Source organism: Felis catus, chromosome A1, assembly GCF_018350175.1.
Source record: "Felis catus isolate Fca126 chromosome A1, F.catus_Fca126_mat1.0, whole genome shotgun sequence".
In the NCBI taxonomy this organism is placed as follows: Eukaryota; Metazoa; Chordata; class Mammalia; order Carnivora; family Felidae; genus Felis; species Felis catus.
Genome location: NC_058368.1, coordinates 109,075,100 through 109,097,152, shown reverse-complemented (window position 1 = coordinate 109,097,152; position 22,053 = coordinate 109,075,100). Strand labels below are relative to the sequence as shown.

At 40.7% G+C, this 22,053-nt stretch overlaps 1 protein-coding gene across 2 annotated transcripts in view; it reads right to left on the bottom strand.

The window, feature by feature from the left end:
- Window positions 1-3,262: 3,262 nt before the first annotated feature.
- Window positions 3,263-22,053, bottom strand: part of LOC101095395 (solute carrier family 22 member 4) — a 43,491-nt gene continuing 24,700 nt past the window's right edge. The window contains exons 5-10 of one of the 2 annotated variants that reach the window (XM_006927585.4): window positions 19,122-19,248; window positions 15,066-15,166; window positions 13,220-13,434; window positions 10,461-10,643; window positions 7,308-7,443; window positions 3,263-5,177 (exon numbers count right to left, since the gene is read on the bottom strand). In XM_006927585.4, the coding sequence (XP_006927647.2) occupies window positions 5,102-5,177; window positions 7,308-7,443; window positions 10,461-10,643; window positions 13,220-13,434; window positions 15,066-15,166; window positions 19,122-19,248 (838 nt within the window). In that variant the 3' untranslated portion in view covers window positions 3,263-5,101. The remainder of the gene's footprint in view (window positions 5,178-7,307; window positions 7,444-10,460; window positions 10,644-13,219; window positions 13,435-15,065; window positions 15,167-19,121; window positions 19,249-22,053) is intronic. The other variant, XM_019831758.3, reaches the window with a different exon arrangement.

The window sequence follows — 22,053 nt, the reverse complement described above, 5'->3', positions numbered from 1 at the left end:
ATTTAGGTCTTTATTCTCAGTTAATTTTTGTATTATAGTGTAAGGTATGGATCCAACTTTTTGCATGTGAATATCCAGTTTTAACAAAGCCATTTGGTGAAGAGACTGTCCTTTCCCCAATGTGTAGTGTTGACACTCTTGTCTAAAATAATTTCCCCATATAAGTAAGGGTTTATCTGGGATCTCTATTCTCTTATGTTGATCTATATATCTGTCTTTATGCCACTACCACACTGTCTTGAGTACTGTTGTTTGTAGTATATTTTGAGGCTGGAAAGTGTGAAGCCTCCAACTCTGTTCTTTTTCAAGATTGTTTTAGCTGTTTGGGTTCCCTTGAGATTCCACATAAATCTTAGGATGTTTTTTCCTAGTTCTGCAAAAATGCCACTGAGATTTTGACAGCAATTGCATTGCATTTGTAGGTTACTCTGATTAGTTGGATGTTTTAATAATATTTGAGTCTTCCACTCCATGAGCACAGGATATGTTACCATTTATTTATATATTCTTTGATTTCTTTTAGCAATGTTTTGTATTTTCAATGAATAAGTCTTTCACCTCCTTTGTTAGGCCATACTTAGTTTTTTAAAATTGCAAATAATAATGTAATAAACATCTCTGCATAAAGAGTTCATATATCTCTATTTCCTAGTTGTGGAGTTAATAAATTAAAAAAAAATAATCCAGGGGTGCCTGGGTGGCTCAATCGGTTAAGCATCTGACTCTTGATTTCAGCTAAGGTCATGATCTTGTGGTTTGTGGGATTGAGCCCTGCATTGGGCTCTGCCCTGACTGCACAGAGCCTGTTTGGGATTCTCTCTCTCCCTCTCTCCTTGCCCCTCCCCTACTCACTCACACACATGCTCTACCTCTCTTAAATCGAATAAACTTAAAAAAAAAAAATCCAAGCATTCTAAGGCTTTGGAAATGCTTTGCCAATTTATTTTCCAGAAATAATAATCCAATTTACACTCCCACCAGAAGAATATGAAAGTATATCTCCTCATACAATCATTATTATTGAACACTATCATTTTGTAATCTTTGTTAGTTGCAAAATGGCAGCACATTGCTACTTCAATTAGTATTCTTTCAATTACTTGTAAAGCAGAATGCTTGTTTGGTATGTTTATTGGCCAGCATTTTCTTATTTGAAAACTAGTAATTACATTTGCCAATTTAACTATAATAATGACCATAATATATTTATTCATTATTGATTGATTGATACATTTATTTTATTTTGAGAGAGAGAGAGAGCACGAGAGCAGGGGAGAAGGGCAAAGGGAATATCAAGCAGGCTCCACACTTAGCGCCAAGCCCAACATGGGGCTCAATCCTATGACTCTGGTGGCATCATGACCTGAGTCAAAATCAAGAGTGGGACTCAACCAACTGAGCCACGCAGGCACCCCTATTTATTCATTTGTATTTTTTTAATGTTTTTTTACTTAAAAACTTTTTTTTAATGTTTATTTTTGAGAGAGAGACAGAGTGTGAGTGGCAGAGGTGGAGAGAGAGAGAGAGAGAGAGAGAGAGAGAGAGAGAGAACCTGAAGCAGGCTTCAGGCTCTGCACTATCAGCACAGAGCCTGGCGCAGGGCTCGAACCCACGAAACGTGAGATCATGACCTGAGCCGAAGTCAGATGCTTCACCGACTGAGCCACCCAGGCGCTCCTATTTATTCATTTTTAGACAAATATTTTATCAAGTACCTGCTATGTGCCAACCACTGTTCTAACTTCTGGGGATACAGAAGTGCCCCTCATGGAATGTAAGCTCCAGGAGGAAGAAGAACATTTGAAAAAATGAAGAAGTAAATTAGTTAGGATGTTAGAGGGTGATGGGAACTATGAAGAAAAATGAAGCAGGGATGGGTGAGTTGAGGACAGACAGAGAACAGGATGCAATTTTAGACTGGGTGGTTGGATAAGTATTTAGGAAGCAGGTGACATATGAAGAAAGACATAGGGTGGGGACACACAGAATATGGCCCTATCAGTTGGTGAGCATATATAACCCCCAACTGGGAGCTATATATGTTCCAAACTAGGAGCTATATATCCAACTGGAGCATTTTTAGCATGAAAGGTTGTGGGGGGTATTAATAATCACCCTGGGCCAGCTGTGGCTCCTCTGGGAAAACTGAGACATGTAGTCGTCCTCTGTATAGATTATTGTAAAGACTTTGACTTTTTAAAAACTTGACTGATGTGGGACATAACTCACATAATAAAAGTATGTGCTGTGGGAGCATAAAGGGGGGAAGAAAAGCACCTGGCTGAGAGGAGAAGCTACTGGAAGGTTTGGAGTAGAAAAGTAACATGATCTCATTTAAAAAAATTTTTTTTAAGTTTATTTTGAGAGAGAGAAAGAGTGTCAGCAGGGGAGGGGTAGAGAGAGAAGGAGAGACAGAATCCCAAGCAGGCTCCCTGCTGTCAGCCAGGGAACCAGATGTGGGGCTCTATCCCATGAGCCATAAGATCATGCATGAGCAGAGGTCAAGAGTCAGATGCTTACCTGACTGAGCCACCCAGGTGCTGCAAGACATGATCTCATTTAGATCACCCACACTGCTATGCTGAGGATAGATTCAAGGAAGACAGGAGCAGAATTAAGGAGGAGGGACTAGTTAGGATGCTAACAGAATCCAGGCAAGAAACTAGATTCTAGAACATGTGGTGTAAGATTGGCTGCCAGTCTGAGATTGCTATTCATAAGTGCAGGATAGTGCTTTGTATACCTAATTTTAAAAGTAGTTTCTAGAGGCGCCTGGGTGGCTTGGTCGGTGGCTTGATTTTGAATCAGGTCATGATCCCAGCATGGTGGGATTGAACCCAGAGTCGGGCTCCATGCTCAGCGTGGAGCCTGCCTGAGATTCTTTCTCTTGACCGCTCCTTCTCTCTCTGCCTCTCTCTCTTTCTCTCTCTCTCTACCAAAATAAATACATAAACTTAAAAAAATAAATAAAAGTAGTTTTTAAAAATCAGCAATGCATCTTCAGTTTAATCAAATAGTATTTGGGCATGTATTGATCTACTTTATCTTTGAACTACCGAAGAGATAATCATGCCTGTACTTGTTGCCTTTATATAAACAGATTTTCAGAAGACATAAAGCACCTGCACAAACAGCAATAAAAGGTAATTATAAAATCCTCACTTTTCATACTTAGAAAAAGCTTTGAGAGCATTTTTGATATACACATTTAAATTTTTTAATGTCTATGTATCAAACATATTCACCAAGCTAGATTTACAAAGTTTTTCAACTAAAATATTTATTAATGCTTGCTAAATGCAAGAAAACACTATGCTAAACAGATCTACAGAGGATAAAAAGACAAACAAGGTAATGCCCCTAGCCTCTGGAAAGCAATAAGACAAGAGCCCAACTGAGTAAGGGTAACAAGTACATGAGGAGCACAGAGGAGGGAACAGCCACTACCAGTGGGAAGGAAGTTCAAGGAGAGCTTCTTGGGAGAGAGCGTGACCTGCTGTCTGTGGGACAGGCTACCTAGTGCCCAGCAAGGTAGGTGGAAAAATTATCCAGACAGGCTGCATCCATGGGGGAGACAAAAGCACTGGCTGGATGAAACTGTACAAATGACATGACATAAACTATTCTAGGATATTCTAGTGGATTTTAAAGTAACAATCAAAAGCTAGGATCAGTGTGTCATGAGGATATAAAATATGTGTTAGAAATACAACAATAAAGGGAAAGAATTCAGGGTTAATCAGAAAAGTTCAAGATAAGGAACTTGAAATCCTATGGACCATTTATTAAAGAAGTTATATCAAAATTTCCTCTACAAAATATTTAGTGAAAATTTAATCTTGGGGATAAGTATTTTTAGGAGATGATGCCACCAAGCATCATATAAAAAACCAGAGCTACCTCCTTCTCTGAGCACACCGTAGTGCTGGGGGTGTCAAAGGCTCAGTTGCTTTTCACTGTGCTGCTGTCGCAGAAGCCACTTTCAGAGAAAGCATGCTGCCTCAGTCTCCAGGATTAACTCCTCGATGTGTTATCATCTCAGCATGCCTAAAACATGCTAAGACAGAGACCTGACATTTATTTTCTGAGCTTATGATAACACATTACCCCATTAGTGACCATTATTTTTTACACTGCTCATTCATGGAACCAGATGCACCCCTGGTCAGAGAGAATGTAGCTGCATACCGTGCTTAGGAAGGAATCTATTAATGGAAAGAACTGTTTTAAAAGTCTTTCCAGATTGTTGGCTTGGACAGCCTTCTTCCTGAGTGCTGATGTCTCTTGGCCATGGGGCATACAAACCATCTTTACCAATCTAACTGGTTTGTGGCTTTCCTGATTATCTGTTTACTAGCAAAATACCTTTTCAACCAGTCTTAAGAAACAGAAAGTTCAATCATGCGCCTCAAAAGATCACAACAAATACAGACCATTCAAAACACTGTGAGTTACAGCCGCTGAATTTTAGCAGGGAACTGTCTTGGTTTCCTTCGTAAAGGCCAACAGGTCATATGAGCCACATATCAAGGTTTCTTGATCTCTTACTGTGTTTCACTTGTAAAACACTATTAATATCTGCCATCAATTCCCCTCAAAGGATTGTATGAAATTCTCTGGATAGGAATAGTGCATATAATCATTTAGTTACAGAAATATATAGGTTCACTTCAAAAATTACTCTAATTTTGAATGTACTAGTTCACTTATACACATACACACATATACTGTTATCACCTAATAGTTGTGTTAATACAAGGACATTCTTTTTATTTGAATAGTATTTGTATGTTTGAAAATGAAGGTTCATCTTTGTGTGAATTTACCAGTCCTTGACCAATGCATTTTTCAAAAAAATCTTATGAACCCATTTCATTGAATTAATTAGGAAGGTGGACTATCTAGAAATGGTTTGTTTTTAAAATAAGGGGATTATCTGGAAGAGTGGCTTGGAGTTTGCTATGTGACAAGCATTTCTCAACAGCAAAGTCATCTTAGTGTTAATCCTTAGGGTTGGTCCATTTCATCAGGAAAGACTTTGGTTTCTTCATAGAGTCTTATGCATCTGTTTTTCAGGTCACCAAATGGGGTGGAAATTTTATCAGAATGAAGTTATGAGAACTTTGGGATTTTCTTCTTTCTCCGTTGAATCTCTTGTGTTTTTCCTAAGTCTGAACCTGAAAATAAGATAAGCACTAAAGAAAATTAGTCAAGACTCTTCTCCTTAAAATGCTAGAGTGATGCTGAAAAACATTAATCCAGTCAATGGACATAACTCTAGTAACAACTCAGGAGTCTAGAGTTTGTATTCTATAATTTTACAATTCTCCTCAGGAAAGGATCGAGTGGTAAACATGAAGTTCTGGGCAAGCTAAAGTTAATATTGAAATAGTCCTATCATTAGAAGAAACAACGTTTTGGGTACATTTTGTTGTACATGTTCCTTCAGGGACCAGAATCTACTCACATACAGATTTATGTTTTTCATGGCTTGATACTAAAGTTACTTTATCTTATGTAAACTCACAACAGCCATATGAACTATTCCTGTACAACAGACGCAAATACTGAGGTTCAGTGAAAGTTAAGTAATTTTCCCTCATTTATGCAATAGATTTGGGATTTGAAGCCAGACATTTTCACTCTAGAATCTAAACTTCTCCCACACTACCACTCATCTTTAGTTGTTTGCCAGTCTGTGATATTGTATAAAGATATTTGATTTTTGTCCTTGGTTCCTGACTCAGCGCTCCTAAATCCTTTGTCATTTCCTGAGTGATAGGGGTAATAGGACTGTCTTGTCTTTTGTTCTAATGAGGCAACTCCTGGTGGGTCAGTTGATAGCTTCAGGATGGAGACTGGTCACCAGAAACACTAGGCCTTGGTTAGCAGCCTGGAACTTTCGGCCCCACCCTCCAACCTCCAAGAGAAGAGAGGGGCAACAGGTTGAATTAGTTATTGATCATGCCTATGTGATAAAACCTCCATAAAACCCTCTGAACACCGAGGTGTGGAGAGCTTCTGAATTGGTGAACACATCCATGCTCCAAAATGGCAGTGCTCCTCAGCTGCACAGGGACAGAAAGTTCCTGTACCCTGGACTCTTCTGGACCTCACCCTTTGCACCTCTTTGTACCTCACCCTTTGTACCTCACCTCTTCATCTGGTTGTTCATATGTATCCTTTATAATAAACTTGAAATGGTAAGGAGAGTGTTATCCTGGTTCTGTGAATCATTCTGGACAATTACTGAATTTGAGCACAGGGGTTGTGGAAACATCAGACTCTGAAGCCAAGTTGGATAGAAGTGTGGATAATCTGGGGACCTCATATTTATCACCAGCATCTAAAGTGAGGGCAGTCCTATGGGACTGAGCTCTTAAACCTGTGGATTCTGATGGAAACTCTGGGTGGTAAGGGTTGGAATTGAATTAAATTACAGGACACCTAGTTGGGTAAGAAGTGGTTGGTATCAGGGGAAAAACTCTCATAAAATCTCACAGACAAAAAAATATATATTGAACTATTTTATTTTGTATCTCTTTATAAATATGGACAAGTATTGCTTTTCGTGTATGTATCTGCCATTGAAATTTCCTTTTCTGTCAACTGCTTGTTGATGACCTTTGGCATTTTTCCTACTGAGTTGTTGGTCTTTTTCTGACTGACTGCTGAGAGTTTCTTGTGTATTAGCTATATTAGCCCCAGGTACCTATTGTGTGTTGCAAATATTTTCCCCCTGGATTTTTGACCTTTGTTTTTAGTTATGGTTTCTTTTCTTGCTGTGCCAACAATTTCTAAAGTTTCACAATCAGACATAGCAATCTTTTCCTTTATTTCTCTTTGCTTTTCATATCATATTCAGAAAGGCCTTCTCTAAGGTTATAAAAATATATATCTTTTCTTCTGGAACATTTATGATTTTACATTAATTGCTCTTCAATTTATCTTGATGTATTTTGAAGTAGGAGTCAAGTTTTTTTATTTATACAACATAGCTAGCTGAGTTCTCTAACACCTTTTACTGAATAATCTAATTTTCCTCACTGATTTTGAATAGCTACTTTTTAGCATATACTGACTTCTCATATTTTCTTGGATTTAATTCTGAACTCTATTCTATTCCAGGGATTTCTATCCTACACCAGTATCACACTGTTTTAATTACCTTTGCTTAGTAATATGCTTTATTATCTGATAGAGCTACCTTCCATTTACCACCCTTCTTTTTCAGAAACTTCCTAGCTATTCTTGCATGTTTATTCCTTCTGAGGAATTTTGGTATCAGTTTTTAAAGTTCCACTTACCCTTTCACTTTCTGCATCTGCTCTAAGGTCTCTGGTAGAGTTACTCCAAAACTTTCAGGGAGAAAGAGGGTGATGATTCCAATCAAGACAGTCAGGCTGCCCATGAGGATGTAGGGCAGAACTCTGTTGTACGCACCTGTAAGGAACAAGAACATCAATTACATATAGGGATTTTTCAGATGCTTTTGGGAATCCTTTTATCATGGTGAACAATGGTATTTGAGAGCAGTTTTAAATCTGAACATTGACAGAAGGAAAAAGATATGTAAAATATCACAATCACAGTTTCTCTTTGGCAGATGTCATTGCCTTCATGATTTCCATACTCATTTACCTACATGATGCTGCATAAGGTCTTTCATGCCAGTTTCATTCTCTAAGCCACTGTTTAACCATGTATGACACATGTTCCTTTGATGGAACTATTTGCCTACCAAGTTTTCCCTCTTACGGTGGAAGAAATTTGAGAGGAGGGATGAGAGGACATCAAGGAGAGAAAGCATATTGCAGGGACAGATACTAGCCATTATGACTGGTGTGACAAGGTGTGGCCTTTGCTTTTGCCTGCAAAAGTGGGCTGCAGTGGACAGCTAGGTCCAAAGAGCCATGAGACTCTTCTTTTTTTTTTTTAATAATATTTTTTTTAAGAGAGAGAGAGCATGAATGGTAGAGGGAGAGACAGAGAGAGAGAGAGAGAGAGAGAGAGAGAGAGAGAGAGAGAGAATCTTAAACAGGTTCCATGACCAACTCAGAGCCCAATGTGGGGCTCGATCTCACCGAGCCACCCAGATGCCCCTAAAGAGCCATGAAACTCTTAAAGAGAAAAAACCTAAGTAATACGTTCAATCCAATTTCAATCACTAAATGTCAGGCACCGTGAATGCATTCTGCCTGGCTTTGGTTGCTTTCTGCAACATTTGCATGTCTTGGTTTTGTATGTAATTGTATGAGCCATTCCACCTCTTCCTTATCAGGCATTCCTTGGACAGGAGAATAATAGATCCTCACCTTGCTTCCCTTCTGCATACAGAGATTACAGAGGAACAACACACCCAAGAATTTTATTTGACAGAAAACGTTAAACTTGAATCTTCTGCGAGGTGTCTATGTCACTAACAGGAGTAGCTATTGTGGAATAGAAAGCTCTGTCTTGGATTCCTCTGTTTCTTAGGCACCAATGCCTAAGATCTAAAGGGCACCACCCTTTAGACCAAGTGAGCAGGGTTTGAACGTATAGGGAGGAAGAAAGGAGAAATGACACCATTCTATATAATAATGTGCTTTCTTAGGTGTTGTTCAGGGCAGCCATGTAGAGTATGTTTAAGACAAGAAAATGCTTTATTTTCTCTGTGAAGATTTAGAGTGTACCTTTCCTGAGGATTAATATATAGTCTTTGTGTGTGTGTGTGTGTGTGTGTGTGTGTGTGTGTGTGTGTTTGAACCAGTAGGTAACCAATGGATGACTAGGAAGAATAAGGAGGTATATCAACATCTCTCACCATCAGTCCTCAGTGGGATCTGACTTGGAGGGCCAGATCCTACATCCATTGAACAACCCACTGAAGCCCTCTGTCGTGTTATTCCAGATTGAGAATTTTATTATATAAAAACTAAAATTTCCTGCATTACAAAAAAATATTATTAAGTAAAAAGTGAAGGATAAACTAGTAAAAATATTTACAACATATATACAAAGGGCTAGTTTCTTTCAATTACAAAGAGCTCTTACAAATCAAAAATAAACCATTCAAAAGATGAACAAGAGACATGAACAGTCAGGTCACTGAAAAACAGATGCAATGTCAATAGAGACACGAAAAACTGCTCAACCTTATTTATAATTAAAGAAATAGAAATGAAAGCAACAATGATATCCATTTTTCAGATAACAGATTATCAACGATTTAAAAATTGGATAATCCCCATTGTTAGTGAGGATATGGAGAAATAGACACTCTCATATACTGATAGTTGGATTGTAAATTAGTACAATGTTTAGAGGCCAGTTTGGCAATATCTGTGGAAATTTTAAATTGTTCCAACAATACATAAATCTGAATGTATGTACTTAAATGAACAAAGGGGCATAGGGGCATAGATGAATGTTCATTGTAGTATTTGTAATAACAAAAACCTGGAAATGACCTAAATGTCCATCCATTGAGCCTAGTTAAACACATTTTTATGCATATACGTACATTAGAAGACTATATACTAACGAAAAAGAAGGTAAGAGCTATATATACTAATAAGGAAAGGTACTGTGATACAATGTTAAGTTAAAAAAGTTGTGAAACATACAAGGTATTTAGACAAGGGATACAGGTATGCTATTTTGAAGGGGCACATGTACCCCAATGTTTATAGCAGCGCTATCAACAATAGCCAAAGTATGGAAAGAGCCCAAATGTCCATTGATGGAAGAATGGATAAAGAAGTTGTGGTATATATACACAATGGAGTATTACTCGGCCATCAAAAAGAATGGCATCTTGTTATTTGCAACTACGTGGATGGAACTAGAGGGTATTATGCCAAGCGAAATTAGTCAGGCAGAGAAATACAAATACCATATGACTTCACTCATATGAGGACTCTAAGATACAAAACAGATGAACATAAGGGAAGGGAAGCAAAAAGAATATAAAAACAGGGAGGGGGACAAAACATAAGAAACTTAAATATGGAGAACAGAGGGTTACTGGAGGGGTTGTAGGAGGGGGGATGGGCTAAATGGGTAAGAGGCATTAAGGAATCTACTCCTGAAATCATTGTTGCACTATAGGCTAATTTGGACGTAAATTTTAAAAAATAAATTAAATAAAAGGAAAAAAAGTTGTGAAACAGTATGTACAGTTTTTTTTGTGTTTATTTTATGTGTATGTCTGTGTATACTTTGTGTGTGTGTGTGTGTGTGTGTGTGTGTGTGTGTGTGTGTGTGTATGTTTTGCAATAAAAAACAACAGAAGGGCTATTCACTGAAGTGTTAATATTAGCTCCTTTTAGTTCTAGGGATGCGATTTGGGCTGCCCGAGAGTGAAGAGGTAAACTTGCCCTTTTTCCAGTAACTTTTATGCTGTTAGCATTTTTCACAATGAAAAAGTTATTCCTTTATATTTTAAAAAAAGAACAAATTGACAAGATGCATCTCACCGAGGTAAACAAAGTAGGGAGCAATGATGCTGCCCACTCTGGAGGCCATGGATGTAACCCCCACAGCCATATTCCTGACCAGGGTGGGGTAAAGCTCTGCAGTGAAGACATACAGCATGGAGAAAGCAGAGGTAATTCCGAACTTTCCTAACATCGCCAGACCAATGGACAAGAAGTTGTAATCTGGAAAAGAGACCCAGTGTAAATAGAGGTGGTGGGGATTTGGGGTGATGGTGGGGGTTCAGAGCTGACAGCCAAGAAAGAATTCTTGAAGACATCTTGGGTACAAAAAAGTGATTTTATTAAAGCATGGGGACAGGACCTGTAGGCAGAAAGAGCTACCTTGGGGTCATGAGGAGTTGCTAGTTACATATCCTCAGGTTGGGAGGGGGTTAGGGATAGAGTAAGTCTCTAAGGAATTTTGGAAGCAAGGTTTCCAGGACCTTAAGGGACTGGGTGTTGTTACGAAAATATGCCATTTATTACCATTTAGTAAAACCTGAGTCATGAGACGCTTCATATGTATATCAGGGGGCCATAAGCTTGGAGTATGATTGCCAGCATATATCTTGGGGGTGAAATAAAGGAAGTTACCAAAGGAATTTAAAAAATCTTTTTTAATGTTTATTTATTTTTGAGAGACAGAGAGAGACAGAGCAGGAGTAGGGGAGGAACAGAGAGAAACGGAGACAGAATCAGAAGCAGGCTCCAGGCTTTGAGCTGTCAGCACAGAGTCTGATGCAGGGCTCGAACTTACGAACCGTGAGATCATGAGCCGAAGATGGATACTTAACCAACTGAGCTCCCAGGTGCCCCAAGGGAATTTTTATATGTTAAAGTAGACTTACAGGACCCTGGGGTGTGGGGTGGGGCAGGAGAATGTTAAGCCAAGATTCCCTTTTGCTCCTAGCAAAGGGTCATCATTGAGGCAGCTCCTAGAGGAAGGTCACTGCTGGTTTCCAGGACTTGTCAGTGGGCTGTAGGCAGTAAGGGAATCTAACTTTTCATTTGGCTTAGCTTCCTTCATCACCATGGTAAGCACTTAAACCCCTTTCCTTTGTTCTTGAGTAGGCAGGAGTGTCTGAGGAATATTACACATATCCCATCCTGGGGTGGGTAGGTTACTGTTAGTCTGTACTTTGCCCTCAACTTGCCCCACACTCCCTCCTCAGAAGTGGTTTTAGAAGTGAGATTTTCTTAACTCAGTTGCTTTTGTTGTCCTTTTTGCTTGTTTGGGGATTAGTTTTTATAGTATAAAGATATTCCTCAAGTAACACTTTTTCTTTAAATATCTTTTTATTTTCTTTCTTTCTTTTTTTTTTAGGAGAGCGAGAGAGAGAGAGAATGAGAGGTAGAGGGAGACAGAATCTTAAGCAGGCCCCAAGCCCAGTGTGGATCCCAACATGGGGCTCAATCTCATGACCCTGAGATCATGAACTGAGTTGAAATCAAGAGTCAGACATTCAACCAATTGAGCCCCTCAAATATCTTAATAATTAGACACAAACAAAGGTGGAGAGTGACAGGTTGCTTCCTGTTTTTCTGTACTGTTTTTCTAGATCATTTATTCCTTCAGTGACCTTTGTCCACTTTTATGTGTAACAACAGTTTCAGAGTAAGTTGTTAGCATGCTAATATAGTTAAATTTAATCCTCAAAGGGAAGAACCAATCCTTTTTATCCTGTTAATTATTAAGAAATATATATTTCTATGTATAATACTATGTATCAATGATCTATTGATAACATTTTAATATGATAAAGGTTGATATAAAGAGAAAAAAGAAGCAAATGTCTTTATGTGCTCTTTAACAACTTAAAGATTACAGACCATAAAAATCACTGGCCTAAGGGCACCTGGCTGACTCAGTCAGAAGAGCATGCAACTCTTGATCTTGGAGTCATGAGTTTAAGTCCCACTTAGAGATTACTTAAAAATAAAATTTTAAGGAGTGCTTGGGTGACTCAGTCGTTTGAGCATCTGACTCTTGATTTCAGCTCAGGTCATGATCCCTGGGTTGTGGGATTGAGCCCCACATCGGGCTCTGTGCTGACAGTGTGGTGCCTGTTTGGGATTCTGCCTCTCTCCCTCTGCCCCTCTCCCGCAGTTCATGTTCTCTCTCTCTCTCTCTCTCTCTCTCTCTCTCTCTCTCTCTCTCAAAATAATGAATCAAATCAAATCTTAAAAAAAAATCACTGACTTACACTGGACCTGGCAAGTACTACAAACTACAACACTGGAATATGTGCCTCATATAAAAGTACCAAGGGGATGATTGACAGTATTGTTTTTCCTCTCAGTGACTTCTGATTCTCTCAGGCTGACTCCTGTTTGGGGGGGGGGGAGTGTTTGTTACGAACACAGGAAAATTATGTAGTTGTCTATCACTTATCTGATTGGATTGAGTTATGAAGAACTTACGATCTAAAGGCTACATAACAACAGGGCACAGTGACAAATGATGAGTTTAGTCAAGGTGTGGAGCTTTTCTAGTAAGCTCTTTTTTTTAAAAAAATTTTTTAAAACATTTTATTTATTTTTGAGACAGGGAGAGACAGAGCATGAACAGGGGAGGGTCAGAGAGAGGGAGACACAGAATCTGAAACAGGCTCCAGGCTCTGAGCTGTCAGCACAGAGCCCGACGCGGGGCTTGAACCCACGGACCGTGAGATCATGACCTGAGCCGCAGCTGGCCTCTTAATCGACTGAGCCACCCAGGCACCCCTCTAGTAAGCTCTTAAAATTGGTTAACTTCTTACCTTCAGGTACCAGTTGAATTAAGAGAAGCACACCTCCTCCCAAGAACAGTACTCCAGCTATGATATAGCGTCTAGGCAGGGTTTGCAACAGGAGCCAGGCTGTAATGTAGGCTGGAACTTCAATCAAGGCAGAGAGGAAACAGTTCAAATAGGCATCTCCATGTAAATTAGGAGCGTTGAGAGACAGAGCAAAGTAACCCACTGAGGTAAGCATCCTGCAAAACCACAGAAAAACACAAAAGTGATGAGAGGATGACCCGAACCACTCAATAATTCCATGATGGTCAAGAAATTGTCTAGATCTTTCTGTCCTACAAGTAGCCACTAACCACATATGGCTATTTAAAAGAAAATAAGTTAAAATTAAATAAAATTATAAATTCAATTCTTCAGTGATACTTGCCACACTTCAACCCACTTAATAGCTGCATGGGGCTAGTAGTTACTAAAATGGACAACTCAGACGTAAAACATTTTCATAATTGTGGAAAGTTCTATTGGATAGCCCTAGTCTAGATATACCAACATTCAACAATACCTACCCTGGTCTAATGAATTTCAAATTTCGTTATTTCCTGAACAGCTTGTGTACATCCTCATTCCCTTACAACTATAATTTGAAGAAAGATTGTCAGTCACGTCAGTGAACATAAAATCCAGATTTCATTCTTATCAAAAAGAAAAACGAAGATACATAGGTAATACTATGGGATTCACTTACGGTAAATTCCTATCAATTTATTAAAACTCACTTTGGGGAAAAGAATGAAAGTCCCCATAATGGTTCAAAGTATCACACAGTACACAGCCCATATCCCATCATTACAGTGAATTTCCACATAACCGTGAAGCTTTTCTGTGCAAAAAACAACTGCCCTTTAAAGACTCCTCTGTGCAGAAATTTGCTTATTATTGACATGACCGAAAAGCAGAGGACATTTGAAAAATGTTTTCAGGAACAATGTCGGATCTTTTTATACATATTCTACTGGGTTGGGTAGCACAAGGGCTAATGCAAAACAAAAGAAAAAATGGAACGTTATCAGTCTGAGGATTTTCGCGATGGTCGCATTTGGTAATAAGTACAATGCAGGCAAAACTAGTGACTAGTACTGGTTCAGTAGCACTCGAGATACATTTGCACCAATGACATACGCTGACATAGAAGAAGTAAGCAGGTGTAGAGTGAGGAAAGCCATGTGCTTGTGACACACTTGCTGTATCAAGGGGCACAACTCTGTCATTGATTTCTTCTAACTGCAAAACAGGATGGCCCTAAAAGCAGACTCACTGCAGTCTCTGAACCTACAATTTCTTGTGTTGCCACTGTCGGGTAGGCAGGTCTTCTTTTCCCCTTCCTCACTTCTTGGTAGATACATCATCAAATCTAGCCTACAGAGTCAATTCATTATTTCTATGCCTGAAAAATCACTGGGTAGTCTGCTATTGGCAAGGGTGAAAAGCTTATCAGAAGTCCGATGCAGTGGGGATGTTGTGATGTCACTGGTCAGCTGCCAGTCCAGCTTGGAGAAGCAGGAGCTGAATTACCCTCTCAGTCTCAGGCACCAGGAACATTAATGGTCTTCATCTCAACTACCCTAGGATTGGCAGACCCTTTCCATGTGGACCACAGGACTGCAGACCTAAAGATTATCCCTTGTGACTTTTTTTTCAGCATCCAGTTCTGTGAATTGAATGGAGACATTTCCAAATGGCTTAGAATTCTATAATTTTTATTTTGTCTCAGGAAAACTCAGGCCATGCCCTGATGTTCCCGGTGGATTAAAGAAAATCAATTGTACACTTATGGGCTGCATGTCACATTTCTAGATCACTTGTTACTTACCACAACATCAAAGACATAATGGTAATTGTGGCAATGTTCCGAGTCCTGAACAGGCTGAGAATGAGAATTTTCTGCTGGCTTGGGAGTTTTAGTTCCTGTAGCTAAAATAATGCAAATAACCAGGAGATGAAGAGGTTAGTAAGGAAGTATCTTCAACCATGACAGTGTGGGAAAGACTAATGCTTGTAACTCTGCTTCGCCTTGAGTATGCTCAGAAGTCTGGAATTTGAGGGGAATAAGGGCATCTACATATATGATGCTTATTCTAACACTTTAAAATACTTGTGGTCCATTTTAGACAGAAGCCTTTGAAATATGTAACATTGGCTTCACTGTCTCTTCATATAAAGCCTGATTGCTAACAGCCTTTTCTTGACTCATGGTCACATCACTGTGGTGACCTTAATCACACGGAGCTGTGATCCTTAGGACCTGTGCTCCTTAGGGCCAAGCAGCCCCTAACTGCCTTGGGGTTCATGTCTGCTTTTTATATTTTTCTTGTTGTTGTCTCAGAGTCAGAACGGATTTGGGCTGACTGAGGGACCTTGGGCAAGTGACTATTCCCCCTGAGCCTCAGTTTACTTGTATGTTAAAAAGGTATAATAATTGGGAGTTGAGAAGATTACATGAGATCATATATATGTGTATAAAGCTTAGCATAGTACTTGAACCATAGTAGATACCCAATACATTTTAACTATACTTATTGCTACTACTGCATCACTGAGGAAAAGGTGCTATTTGGCTAGTGGCAATTTCTTACTGCTGTCAATGGGCTTCCCTCCTTTATTTTTAATTTAACTAAAGTGAATTTGCCATGTGTTAGGAATCTAGATAACCAAGCTCAGTGGAACTTGTAAAAAAGTTACAAGGCCCTGAGGTGGGTAATCTTTTTGGGATAAAGTGCGAGCACATAGAGTGCATGTGCAGTAAGACGCTGAGGGGCACCTGGGTGGCTCAGTCGCTTAAGCGTCTGACTTCAGCTCAGGTCATGATCTCACAGTTGGTGAGTTTGAGCCCCGTGTCAGGCTCCCTGCTGACAGCTCAGAGTCTGGAGCCTGCTTCGGATTCTGTGTCTCCTTCTCTCTCTCTCTCTCTGCCCCTCCCCTACTTGTGTCCTCTCTCTCTCTCTCTCTCTCTCTCTCTCTCTCTCTCTCTCTCAAAAATAAATAAATAAACATTAAAAAAAAAAGATTTAAAAAAATAAGAGGCCGAGGAAGGAGTGTCTACAATGAAGGAGTAAGACTGCCAGACTGGCCATTGTAGCAAGCGTTCCCCAAATATGAGCATCTGTCTTCCCAAGAATAACCACACTTCCTCCTGCAGTTCGCAGACATATCGCCTTTCTTCTTCTACAGTATTTGGAGTGTGCAGCTCTAGAACATGCCCCTGGCAGTAGAACCCTGTTATCACAACAAAGCAAAGCCCCTGCATAAACTAGTGGGAACTAGAAGTCTTCATGGGGGTTCTGGAAGTGGTGCCATGCATGGATAGGACCTGGGCACCAGGTCTATGCTAACACTTGGTGCTTTATGAAAATGCAGATCGCCAGGTCTTACCCTGGCCCTGCTGGATCTGAATAGTTCCTGTGGGCCCTGAAGCCTAGGATTCTGTATTTTTTTAAAACAATTTTTTTAATGTTTATTTATTTTTGAGAGACACGGCATGAGTGGGGAAGGGGCAGAGAGAGAGGGAGACACAGAATATGAAGCAGACTCCAGGCTTTGAGCTATCAGCACAGAGCCTCATGTGGGTCTCGAACTCACGGACCATGAGATCATGACCTGAGCCGAAGTCGGACATCCAAATGACTGAGCCACCCAGGCATTCCAAGGACAGTATTTTTAAAGCTCCTTGGGTGATTTTGATGACAGCCAGGTTTGGAAACCTCAGGACAAGAATATTCTTATATCCAGTGCTTGACTCTGTATGGAGTCACCAAAATGCCCTTGAACCAGACTCAATGAGCAGGTTAAAGGTGCTTGAGAAGGAAAGCCAGAGAAGCCCCAGATCACTTTCCAAGATGATACTACTCTGTATTTTTTCCTGTCCACTGCCTCTACCATGAGATAAGAAAGCACAGTGGTGAAGAGCATGTACTTTGGCACCAGACAGCTCTAGTGAGACTTCTAGCTGTGTAATTCTAGGCAAATTACTTAACTTCTCTGTGCCTCAATTTCTTCTCCCGAAAAAAAGAGCCTAGAGTAGTATCCACGAGCTATGGCTTGAATGAACATCAAATAATTTGAATACCATGCCTGGCATCTGGTAGACTCTCCATTATCATTCTGAGCAGGCCGCACTTGCTGACGTAGGTCTCTGTGGACCCTCCTTAAGAGGACTCCTCTCCACTGTCACCGGGAGGTGAGCAGCAGAGATGAACACTGGCTCTCTTTCCTCCAGCAGGCTTGTCCAATTCAGGCTCCAAATGCCTCATGGTAGGAAGAAACAAGATGCTATCAGAAGCATGTGTTTTGACACTGGACTTTATTCTTATTTGCCTCTAACTATCTCTTGTAAGTCTGCCTTCTACTACTACACTGTAAATTCCTCAAACACAGGAATCAGATCACATATCCAATAAATATCAACAAACAACCACCACAGCCCTGAGATGCAGAAGAGTTCACTGGACACTCCCCATGTCCAATAAATTATCTAAGGCTGGGAATGAAATTCTTTTTTTAAAACATTTTTTTAATGTTTATTTTTGGAGACAGAGAGGCGGGGGGGAGGGGCAGAGAGAGCAGGAGACACAGAATTTGAAGCAGGCTCCTGGCTCTGAGCTGTTGGCACAGAGCCTCATGCAGGGCTCGAGCTCACAAACCATGAGATCATGACCTGAGCTGAAATCAGATGCTTAACCAACTGAGCCACGGGGGGAACAGAATTCCTGATGTGAAGAGTGAAGTATTCAGCAATCTCTGTCCCAGCAGCCCTCTGGGACCTTGGGTTCCTGGCACTGTAATTAACTCTCCAGCCATTGCCAGGACATCTGCTTCTGACAGAGGTGCCAAAGGCCAGGGACGGAGGAAGCCCTTGGGGTGGAGCAGTGGTGTGCCCACCACCCTCTGAAAGTTCTGCTTTCTGTGGAAGCCAACAGTGCGGACTTCAATGTGGGCAGGCATACTGTTGCTGCAGCTGCCCTAGTCTTCTTTGGGTTTCCTGAGCAGACCCCTACCCTTCTCCCAGCCAGGATAGCCCTGCTCCATTCTTTCCATTCATCTAAGGGCCCCCACCCCTGGTTCAGACCTGCCTCTTCAGCTCTGAGTCTGTCTGTTCCCTTTCTCTGCTGGCACACAGCATCTACTCCTTGGATACATAAGCATTTCCTCCCTCCTGGCATCATTTATGTTTCATCTAATCTTGGTGACACTCTTAGCTACATGCTATGCTCCTTAAGCATAGGAACTGTATCTCACTTTCTCATTTTCTCTAGGATGTGGCACAGGGCATGAATGGGGACACTGCAAGTCTTCACTGACTGTCAGGAAGTGTGGCTGCCACCATGGAATATCTTTTTCGCATGGTCTCTTGCCTTCAGGGGTGAACCTTCGAGCCTTTTGGGGTGAACCCTTGAGCCCGTGCTTTCACACCTTTAGGTTCTAGACACGACACAACAAGACTAAAGGCATATACAGCTTCCTCAGCAACTTTGGAACGATTCAGAATACAGTGGGTAAATCCTGCGTGGAATTTCCCTCAACTACATTTTTTTCCACTTAATGTGGACATTTAGATTATGTGATATGCAACTGCACCAGTGGTTTGGAGCAGTACCAGTAAAAAGTTGGAAGTAAACTTGCCAAAGGAAAGGGAATTAGTATTTAATCAACACTTGCTCTATGCTAAGCAGTTTACATACATGATCGCACCTAATTCATACACAGCCTTTTGACGTGGGTTTCATCTCAGAACTTAATCATCACTATGTCTCTAAGGACGCATGCAGCACGTGGTACATAGTGGGCACTCAAAACACATCGGATTAAATTACATTCCATGAAATCAAGAATGTATGGCTGACCTCAAGAGGGCACATCTGCAAATGTTTACCTCCATAGGATCAAAAATCACCACCGGGGCCGCTTTGTTGTTCATTTTTGCAGCTTTTTGGATGATATTTTCAGCCTCTATAAATCTTCTCTGGGATATCAACCACCGGGGAGATTCAGGAATAAACCTGGAATAAATTTTTAAGGGTTTATAATTTTTCAGAATACAAGCTTTCATAGTGTTCACCACAAGTTCCCCCCAAATGATTTTTATTTTGTGAAATTGTAGTGTGCCTGTTTAAAGGAAATCAGGAAGGGGGGCACCTCATAAGATTTCCATTGATAATAGGAATAAACAAAAGCACCTCCAAGTTTCAAAGTCTTGATCAAACCATAAGACCAATCATCATCAGTTGTACTTGAAGCCAGAACCAGACCATAAGGAGTAACATTAACTGTGGGTGCGTGTAAGCCAGGGCAGTGGGAGAAAGTCATCTCAAATGTAATAGCCAGGGTGGGTCATAAAAGAAACACAATCTAGTGTCTTTTTAGTGTCTCCATCCCTTGAAGAATTCCTGGGGCCCCAGATGACGAAGCTCAAAAGTTTATCAGGTAAAGGGTGGCCAAGGCATCTGTGCTTTCTGGGCTCTTCTTACAGTCAGAGGAGAAGATGTACATATGGACACCCTCCGATGGGCTATCCCTGTGGCTCTCAACAGACTCGCCAGTGAGTAATCAAACCAGTTTTTGGGAGACAGTCAATGTTATCTTTTTTTTTTTTAACCATCTAGAAACTTTTCTTATTACACACACTTGACTTCTATTCTTTCCTAATTTTTCTATTTCTATTTATTTTTTCATACTTTATTTATATTTTCTGTTCTTTTCTACTTTTTATTTCTCAAAATCTCTTAGCCATTCTTCCGCCATTCTTCTCTTGTTTTTCTCACCTATTTGTCAGTACTCAGTTATCCCAGAAAATAAATCACATGTAATAGGTATAGGGGCCTCCTATAATTGCATGTGCCCCTCTAAAGCCTCAATAGGAATTAATCTCAGAGCAAAACACAACTTATCAAATGGTCAACCCTCAGCCTCCTCCCCCAGCCTATTAGCACATGAGTTGAAAAATGAACCCAGTTTATATTTTTTGGAATCTACTCTTAGTTGGTCCCTGTAGCAACTGTGATGTTAGGTCACTGACCTTCAGTAATTGAGCTGTGCTGTCCAAGAGAACTTTCTGCAGTGTTCTATAGCTGTTTTGTTCAATATAGTAGCCAATAACCACATGCTGTTGAGCTAGTGTAACTAGTGTGACTGAGGAAATGAATTTTTAATTTTATTTATTTTTAATTAATTTTAATTTACATAGCTGCATGTGGCTAGTGGCTACTGTGTTAGTGCAGAATTTGAGGCCTTACTTCCCAGCCACTGTATACTTCATGTATATATACATGTATGCTTTACTTCTGATTCTGAGCAATGTCTTTCCCCCACCAGGTTGTTGTTAGAAATACTCTACCTTTCCTTCCACAGGCTTTCAGGGCCATCATCGACCTCAAGTTCCTAATGTTTAGTCAGCTAGATATTGAAAAGCTTCTATTAGTTCTTCAAGTTGCATCTATTGGCTCTTTCTCACCCCCTATACACATACTCCATTCATACCTGTAGTCACTTCTTGCCAAACCTTTTTAAAAATATTTTTTTTTAACATTTATTCATTTTTAAGAGACAAAGAGAGACAGAGCACAAGTTGAGGAGGGCAGAGAGAGAGGGAGACACAGAACCCAAAGCAGGGTCCAGGCTCTGAGCTGTCAGCACAGAGCCTGACGTGGGGCTTGAACCCACAAACCGTGAGATCATGATCTGAGCCGAAGTCAGATGCTCAACCAACTGAGCCACCCAGGTGCCCCTTGCTAAACCTTTTAAAGGGAACTTGGGACAGGGTTGGCTGGGTGGCTCAGTTGGCGACTCTTGATTTCGTCTCAGGTCGTGATCTCACAGTTTGTGAGATCAAGTCCCATGTCGGGCTCTGTGCTGACAGCACAGAACCTACTTGAGATTCTCTCTCTCTCTCTTTCTCTGCCCCTCCCCTGGTCGTGGGTGCCCCCCACCCCCGTCTCTCTCTCTCTCTAAATAAATAAGTAAACATAAACAAACAAACAAAAAAGGAACCTGGGACATAAAAAATTCCCCAGACTACCTGCAGGGCTCTGCATGGGTTTACTCCCATTTCCAGGCCACCATACTCAGGGCTGCTGTGATCTCTATTTTTGGATTGCCATGGCTTTTTACTGCATGGAGAATTAAGTCTAGCTGATTATTTCAAAATTTAATGGAGTACCATATGAGGTTATACACCGTAGCCTCTCTAGGTATTGAATTCAAGTTGAACAGGAGAAGGGCATTGCTAGAGAGTCTCTATCATACATTGAGCAGACAGCAGGAAGTGCAGCAGCCCTAACCTGACCCCCCAATCACCCCAACCCCCCTAGACTGATGAGTATGGCTTCCGGAAGTCCCACCCTCAGGGACGAGGCATTCATAAGAAAACTATTCTGTTTTTATAGGGGAATGATAAGACTGTTGTTAAACTTTCAGCATAAGCACTCAGCTTTGTAGTGCTGGCCCAGGGCTGCCCTCTGTCTAAGGCAGTCCTGTCCCTGGTACAGTGTGCCTACAGCCGGGAGCATTCATGGGTCAGCCCATGGGCAACCAACAGAAGCAAGAACTCTCCTTAAGGCAAGAGTAATGCAGCTCCTCATGGGATGGACCTCCTCAGCTGGAAACCGAAGGGGCTGACCTACCAGAGTGGTTCCTTGCTGCTGTATCTGGGCCTGAGGCAAAGGTCCAAGCCCCAGAAATTAAAATCCATACTAATCTCTAATGGTCAGTCAGGGCCCTTCTATTTTTATTCCCTCTCTCTCTCTCTCTCTCTCTTATAGGAGCACATACCAATAACATATTATTATAACATATTTTAGAAGTACTGG